General features: G+C 30.0%; 1 protein-coding gene across 1 annotated transcript; it reads left to right on the forward strand.

Moving 5' to 3' along the window:
* Positions 1 to 12: 12 nt before the first annotated feature.
* On the forward strand, positions 13 to 1369 carry LOC115886076 (ubiquitin thioesterase otubain-like). The gene is made up of 4 exons (XM_030905116.1): positions 13 to 211; positions 448 to 747; positions 804 to 989; positions 1045 to 1369. The coding sequence occupies exons 1-4, from the start codon at positions 104 to 106 to the stop codon at positions 1261 to 1263; spliced, it is 813 nt and encodes a 270-aa protein (XP_030760976.1). The 5' UTR covers positions 13 to 103; the 3' UTR covers positions 1264 to 1369.
* The last annotated feature ends 7696 nt before the right edge of the window (positions 1370 to 9065 follow it).

The following is a 9065-nucleotide window of genomic DNA, read 5'->3' on the forward strand; positions in this document are numbered from 1 at the left end:
TGCTTTTTTTGTTATTTTTTTTCTGTTGAAGGACACAAATGATTGTGATTTATTCAGATTGGATTTGTTTTTATTAATTTCTTTGGTTTTTGTTCGCTTGGAAATGGGCGACGAAGGTGAAACTATGACAAACAATGTATCCGAAAATAGTGAACCAACCGCGAACCAAGATGAACTGATTTTGGCTCAGCAGAGACAAATCGAAAAAGAGGTGAGATACCAAATGGAGGTTAACGAGCATTGACCGGCGCTTAATAAAAACATTCTTTATCTTGTATTTGATTAAATTTGTGTTTGAAACTATGCAAAATGTATTAAATGGTTTGTATAGTATTGGAAATACGTACCATATATAGTGTACACTTGTAAGGTATTGTTTTATTAGTTTAAATAGTTAGTTTGAATAAGGAATTCTGTGTGCATTATCTAATTTAATTATTTTTTTAGATATCTGATAATATCCCTTTAGTGGGGGAATTAGACTCAGTCATCTCTTTGAACAAAGAATACTCGACCGATGATATTTACCTTGAAAAAATCAAAGACTTAGCTTCAAAATATAGTTACGTTAGAAGAACACGTCCTGATGGAAATTGTTTTTTTAGAGCTTTCAGTTATGCAATTTTAGAAAAATTGTTGTGCGATAAGGATAGTTTTATCAAATTCTATAAAATAGCAGAAAATAGTAAGAATGTATTAGTGGAGTTGGGATTTCAACAGTTTACTGTAGAAGATTTTTATGATACGGTAAGTAGGTGAAGAATAACATTTACAAACTAGTCGATAATTGCCATTTTTTTAAGTATATGGAAGTTCTTAAACGTCTAAAAGATATAGAAAACATAGGTGAGGCTAAAAAAGAACTTCATAATGTCTTTAATGATCAAGGGTATTCTGATTATATGGTTGTTTACTTAAGACTGTTAACTAGTGCTCAATTACAGAAGGAACACGACTTCTACAGTTGCTTTATCGAAGGAGATAGAACAGTAAGAGTTGCTTTCAAAATAAAAATTAAAAATACATTCTATAAATATTTTTCAGGTAGCCGATTTTTGTCATCAAGAAGTGGAACCGATGTATAAAGAGAGCGATCACATTCATATTATGGCTGCTTGTTCGGCTCTGAACACTGGCGTGCGAGTACTCTACATGGACAGAGGAACAGGCAATAATGTTACTAAGCACGATCTACCCGAAGGCTGTTCACCTACAGTGCATTTGTTATACCGTCCTGGTCATTACGATATTCTTTATCCATAATTCTTGCTATTTTTTTATATGATCAGTTTGTTAATTTTAATTTTTTGTGAGAGTGTTGGACTCATTGTGGTAATTTTTTTCAATAAAACTTATTGAACTAAACATATTTCATTGCTTATTATATACAAAATTTTTGTTAAAAAAAGTAATTAATGCCGTATGGTCGAAAAAAAAAACGACGTCTAGTTGGCTGGCTAATATAAATTTACATATAAAATGACTGCAATCATATAGCCATCGCTGGCGCCGTTTTTTTTATCATACAGTAGTACCTACTTTGAATAAAAATAAATAAGCATCGATTGTCATTCCCCAGCCGTCTTTGACGCCTTTTTTTTCGATTGTATCGTTTAGTTAAATAATCTTAAATTCAAACTAAATTTAATAATAACTTTTATTTAATAAGCAGCTTCTATTTTTTCTGTTTAATCCTTTGAATAAGAAGAGTTTAATCTATGGAGTGTAGACATTGGCGTAACTACAGGGGTGCCTGGCCCCCCCTAGGTAGTGCTGGGCAGGGTTCGGAAGTAGTTAATTAAGACGTAGTTTACCTGATTAACTACGTGTAGTTTTTCTTCAAAAACTACGTCTTTGCCCGTTCATTAACTACATGAAAACTACGTTAATAAACTACCTATTGATATTATGAATAATTTTGCTTTGTATGAGGAGTCTAAATAATATGATGTGAATAGTTATATTTAAAGCCATATTTCTTCTGTTTTCTTGAATACATTATGTGTTTTTAAAGCTCAACTTATTATAACCTCACCTCAAACCTTTGATATTTGAAAGTTACATACATAGGTTACATAAACTACACCCTCTACATAAACTACATTAACTACATGTAATGTAGTTTATGTAGTTTTTAAAAGTAACATGTAGTTTTCCGAACCCTGCTCTTGGCTAAATATTAATTTTTATTTGCTTGTCATGTAGTAAAAATTAATTATTTATTTTATTTTTATTTAGTGTTCAAGAAATGTGTGTTATTAGTTTTTATTTTTTTACAAAATCACGGATCACGGATTGATATAACCTTGATATAACCAAGTCTATCAAATCTATTGATAGAGAAATTCATGTAAATGTTTTATTCAAAAAATGTATTTATTTTTAATGATATATTATTCTTCATTTTTTAAAATACAAAATCCCTAGGCCCTCCCGGGGTTCAACCCTAGCCCCCCCCCCCAGGATGAATTGCTATAGTAACGCTAATGAGTGTAGACCCTCCATAGTACAGGGTGGGTCTTAAATAAGGGCAAATATTTTAGAGGTAATTTATTTTTTTTACTAGAAACACGATTATGAGTTTTTTTACAAGAAACAAACCCAGAAAAGATTTAATGATTCTAAAAATATAAGCAAAAAATCATTTTATTTTGGAAATTTTCAAAGTAAAAAACTCTTATTTTAGACTTGTTTGAAAAACGGCAAAGAGAATATGTTTTTTTATCGAGATCTACGTACCCGTCCTGAAAATATTTGCACTTAATTAAGACTTATCCTGTACATTAGCGTAACTAGCAATTCATTCGGGGGGGAGGGCCTGAGGTTGAGCCCAAAGGGGGCCTAGGCCTTTTGTTCTTCAAAAAATGAAGAACAATAAATATTAAAAAACACATTTTTTGAATAAAACGTTTACATGAATTACTTAAATACCTACAAATAAAAAAAAACAAAAATTAACACATTTTTTGAACACAAATCACAAGCAAATAAAAATTAATGCGTAGCCAAGAGTCATAATTCAAGATTTCTCTGGGTGGCGCCCGGCAGTATCTGGGGGAGGGGCCCGGCCAAAGCCCGGCACTTTCGGGCACCACTGTAGTTACTCCAATGATCCTGTATAATCAGTATCAAACTGAGATTTTTTCTCGAATTTTTAACTACACTATTTAAAATAATTTTTATTCAATATAAAAATATTAAATTACAACCTTTTTAAGATCAACCGGCAGTAAGCGCTATAAAAAAATAGAGACGAGTACGGGCCTAGTAATGATGACGTTTAGAGCTTGACTCCCCACAATTATCATCGATTGTCGAATGGGGGATCCTACCCGACTTTGACGTCGTTTTTTTTCGATCGTATGGTATTAAAATAAAGAAAATAGTGGGAACCATTTTAGAAAAAAAAAACGATACTATTGCATTTTTGGGACATCCTATTCCGGGTGCGTCTCAAAAGTTCACCCCCTATAACTTTTTTATTTTTTCAGTTAAAAAAACGAGATTTGGTGTGTTAGTATATGACATAAATTAGGATTGATTAACGTATTTAATTGTTTTTGGTCACTTCCTATTCCACCGGAAATGTCCCCAACTTTTGATTTTTAAATGGCACCCCCGGTATTTTTTTACGTTATTCGATAGAAAATGACATTCTGAATAGAATGACATATGATATGTCAACTTTTGACATTCTCGCTTAATAAAAATAAAGTATTGTGTTTTTAACTATATCGAGTGCAGAAGAGGTATATGTAACACCACTAATTCATTTATTCAGGTCTTAAGAATTTTGTAGGCCCTTTGTCCTTGGCCCGTGTTTAGAAAATGCTCAAAGTCGATTAAAAATGCGTGTTCTCAAGTTTTTTCAAATGAAACGAAAACAAGGGTGGATCATTAACATATTTGGAAAAAAAGCATTTTTTTTTTCGAATTAATATTTGCATAGCCACACACATTAGTATGTTTCGAAGTCAAATTTTTCGAGTAAAAACCTCACCGCCTGCTATTGAACAAAATCAACGAAGTTTGTTAGTCATTTCCGGTTTTGAACAGGAAGAATACGAGTCCAGTCCCCAATATTCAAGGTTGACCAAAAAAACCAATTGAATACGTCAATCAATCCTAATCTTCAAAGTGGGCCGAACAGTATTCCGGAAACTTCTTTTTTTTTTAATTGAAAAAATAAAAAAGTTATAGGGGTGAGCCACTTTTAAGACGCACCCGGTATGAACAAATAATATTGTAAGGAAACGTTACATCGAACAATATACGAAAAACAAAATTGTCTTTCAACAAGTATACCGGGTGTTTTTCAGTACTGGCTTACTTTTATAACTCTTTTACTTCTTCTAATAAAAATGTGAAAATCAAAAGCCATTTCCAGTGAACAGGAAGTGAACGAAGCCAACTAAAAACATCAATTAAGCCTGATTTATGTCCTATACCAACATACCAAGTCTCGTTTTTTTTATATGAAAAATTACAAAAGATATAGAGGTGAGCCACTTTTGAAAAACATCCGGTATAATAACCTAATACTTTTTGTATTGATACTAGCGATGGGAACTATCGAATGAATTAGACTATCGAATGGTTAATGAATGAATGATTTCAACTATCGAATGGTTTTATTCGAATAAAATCATTCATTCATTTGTACTAAAGCATATGTGACACCTCGCCGTGCGACTAAATGGTTATCGTTGAGTCACGACTATCGAATGCCTTTGATAAATGAAATTTAGTATTCGTTTGATTTTGTATGCGTCAGTGCATTATAGTTCTTCCAACATTTTTAAACTTCGCCGTATAAATACTGTGCTATATTTGCGTTATTAAAATATTAAATAAATGAAAAAACATTTTTTTTTTTTTTTTTTTTTTTTTTTTTTTTTTTTTTTTTAATTTTTATATTGGTATATGGTCTATTTTTTAATGGAAATTTTGAGAAGTAGCATTTTTAAGAGAGATGAAGTGAACTTACAATTAATTTTAAAATACCATTATTTGTATTTTAGGATGTTTTTAATAAATATGAATTAGTGTGAACTTAATAATCATATTGAGTAATGTGGTTAAGTAAATGTGCGGTTATCGAACTCAAACTATGGGGTGAGGAAAATTAAAAATGAAAAAGTTTTACACGTGCCAATTTAAAAAAAAAGTTAACGATGTTTGTATTTGTTTATGCTAATTCTCTTAATGTAGTTTTTTGCGAAGATATTTCATTGTTTTTTTAAAAGTAAATGCAGTAAAAGTTTAAGTATAATTTTTAAAAATAGTAATATAAAGCACCTAATATAAATAACTTTTGATTTTAATTTTTTATTTATATTTTCCTTCCATTACAACTTCATGCTTAGAAAATTATAAATGTTTATATTCATGATTTTGAAAATTGTTGTAAAAGTAGTAACAAATTAGCTCTTGGTAATTATTATATATTATAACCAACGTTGCCACACACAAAAAATTTAAGACTATATTATTTTAAAAATGAAAAAAAAAAAAAAAAAAAAAAAAAAAAATTTGTTTTATATTTTTGCTACTACTGGAAAAAAAATATTTTATATTAGAATTGATTTTAAATTGTTGTTATAAGTCATAACAAAGATATTACTGTTATTATATTATTTCCACCCTGGCGACTTTGCTATGAAAAAACATTATAAAATAGTTTTCCTGACATCCAAAATAACAAGTATTACTGCAGTGTAACAACAGAATATAATAAAAAAATGCAGATATATAGACATACTATCCTAACCTAACTTAAGCCAAAAATAATATTCTTTGCTAATATCAACTAATAGCAAAATATGGCAACAGCGCCCTTCATAATATATTTTTCTGTGTAAATACTAGCACCTCAATAAAAAAATAATTGTCCTTATCTATATCTGACTCCGCAAAAAATCAAAAGATGAGCCGGCTTCTTTCATAGCATTGCTACCGACCGCTGTCGGGTTACGTCGCCGGGCGACAACTAAGAATTCATTAATATTTATTAATAATCCGATCCTGACGAATAAATGAATTCCATAAGGATATTGAATTTTATAATGAATGGTTTGCTTGCCGAATTACTAGAAGTACAATATTTTCAAGGCAGATGGACGGACTAGTTCGATAATTTTTATTCGAATAGTTTTCAACGAATGTTTTCTTACTAACTATCGAATTATTCGAATGAATTGCAACTATCGAATGTTTCGATAGTATTCATTCGATAGTTCCCACTACTAATTGATACACCTACACCCTCAATGATATACACCCTAACTACATGATATGAATCAATTAATTTAAGGAAAGATTCCGTTGTAGTGGGTGTTAAATAAATTATTAGTTTATCGTTCGGTTTTAATGAAATGGCTTTCAGTACTATATCAAAATATAACAATTAATAAAGAAGTTTTGTAAGCTGGTAAAACTGTACTCGGTTATTAGATTGTGCAATAAATTTTGAAACTAAGTATTTTAATAAGCAGTCGTCCCTAAAATTTAGCGTGGTGATTTAAGAACAGGATTAGGGATATAGCCAGACAGGGTCTATTTCGCAAGTAATAACAGTCAACAAAACACGTATAGGATATTTATTGTGATAAATTAGACTTTTAAACTATAAAATTATAGAAATATCCCAATCAGCAGATGAAATAGAGCTTATTGTTTTTGAAATGTCACTGTAATTCATATCTGTAATTGAAAAGTCATGTTATTGTTACGTTTTTCGTCGGTTCCGTGTGGATAGAAAGTCACAATTTATTTAAACACAATTTATTTAACACTAATTAACAAACAATAACGATTAAAAAAAACTTAAAGAACTATTTATAACTTATTTACAATTTATCTAATTATTTATCTAACAGGAATTTATTTTGAATTAGCGCGGAGATTTGACTTAAAATAAAATATAGACTACACTACTTACATCTCAACGCGGTCAAACAATCTTTTTTGTACACATGTTTACTTCTGGGTACAGTCGACCGAGCCTTCCTCATCCAGCCTATGTTGTCACGTCTTTAATATTATCAATATTTTTTTCTTGTTATTACACATTATATTGAGATATTAATAACTACAGTTTAATAAGTAGGTTTAAAATATTCCATAGAGGTATTAGATAGTCCTTATACTACTAAATTATAAGTCGGATACTACTTAAAAAGGATAAGTTCTTACAATATGACAACACCGATTAGAGGCGAGGGAGCCTATCTATAGCCTAATCATTCATTTATTACCTTACAGTACGTGTCGCACGTGTACGGTAAAGCTTTGTTGCCACTATCTCCCCAGCTGTATTAACGCATTTTTTTAGCTTGTAGTCCTTAAGTGTTATTTTATTGAGCTTGTTTCTGTTGCAAGAAACTAGTAAAGTATGATCGGCCAGTGCCAAATTTGCAAGAAATTTGACTATAAATAATCCTGTTAAGTCTTGAAACCACTATCGACCGGTAGGCAACTCTCGATTTACCCATTAGGAGTCAGTGGCGTTGTTAGAAAGGCGCTCTATTTAGATAATACTTTTAGTAAAAATGAAAATCTGAATTTTTTCTCTTACATTACATTATTTACTTACTTACATTGTACAAAAATCGATAATTAAAACCCTGTATAATTAATAATGTTTTATTAAAAAATATATTCGGTTATTCTAAAATTGATCTTCACGAATCTAAAATAAACATACAAAGAATTTTAAAAATAACTCTAAAAATACATATAATAAAAAAAAAATATTTTTTAATATACCGGGTCGGTCTCAAAAGTGTCACCGCCTATTTACTGTTTTATTTACTTTGATCAAAAAAACAAGATTTGTAGTTATAGGTATATACATAAATTAAGATTATTGACTATTAATGTTTCACGAATATTACATCTTTGCATTTTTAAAGGGCACCCTCGGTGTTTTTTTTTTACTTTATTCGTTAGGAAATGACACTCTGACTAGTAATGAAGTATCATATGTCAAACTTTTGACATTGTCGCTTAAAAAAAATCTATTAAATTTCAATCCAGGGGGCCATAGCGGTTTTAAAACACTAAGTTTTAATGCAAGGAGCCTTGGAAAAATAGTTTGGATTGGCTAATGTTTTCCTGTCTTGTCTAGGCCGGTTTAAAGATGTACAAATCGTATTTTTTAAATCATACATATGTCAATTTTTCAAATGGAAACAAGGGTGACTCATAGCCATATTTGGAAGAAAGCATTTTTTAGAATATATTGATACCCAACACTTGGTATTCGAGTCAAAATTGTCGTTTGAACCGCGTGTTACAATTACAATTAAACCATATGCCGAAATGTCAAAAGTTGGGACGATATTGATATGCATTTCTATTCAGAGTGTTCATTTCCGATGAAACAAAAAAATATTAAAAAAAAAAAAAAATTTTAAAAATCAAAAGTAGTAGTCGTTCCGCGCTGAAACAGGAAGTGACCGAAACAATTGAATGCGTTAATCAATCCCAATTTATTGCATAACTATGACATACTAAATCTTGTTTTTTTATTTGAAAATATAAAAAAAATATGGGATGAGCCACTTTTGGGACGCCACCCGTATAATAAAGACAGTACCGAGTTAAATAAATGTAGTTACATTTATCCACTTCCGATCACCTTCCTTGCCTTTAATGGAACAGATTTATGTTTTCTCTAATTTACATAATAAGACATCACTTAACCAGAAAAAAAATTACAACAATCATATTTTTTTTCTCTCCCTCTCTCCGATTCTATTATATCTGTGGAATAGATCCTGTTTTGATTAATATTAGGGGTTGTAAATGTTTGACTAAAATTAATTATAAACAAATGTTTATTAATAACAACAGAGACGTTCATTTTCATAACTTATTATTGTATTGATTACTGTGTGAAATCCACATTTATTTAAAATAATGTATTAATTAAAACAATTAAGTATGTAATTAACTAATTTTTGGGAGGAAATAACAAAGATTTAAATAGTTTTCTTTTTGCACACAAATGGGCTTGCAATATTATTATTTTTACCATACCAAATTAGAACAAAATTGAAAAT

This window comes from Sitophilus oryzae, unplaced genomic scaffold, assembly GCF_002938485.1.
Source record: "Sitophilus oryzae breed Bouriz unplaced genomic scaffold, Soryzae_2.0 scaffold_467_pilon_pilon, whole genome shotgun sequence".
Taxonomy (NCBI): Eukaryota; Metazoa; Arthropoda; class Insecta; order Coleoptera; family Curculionidae; genus Sitophilus; species Sitophilus oryzae.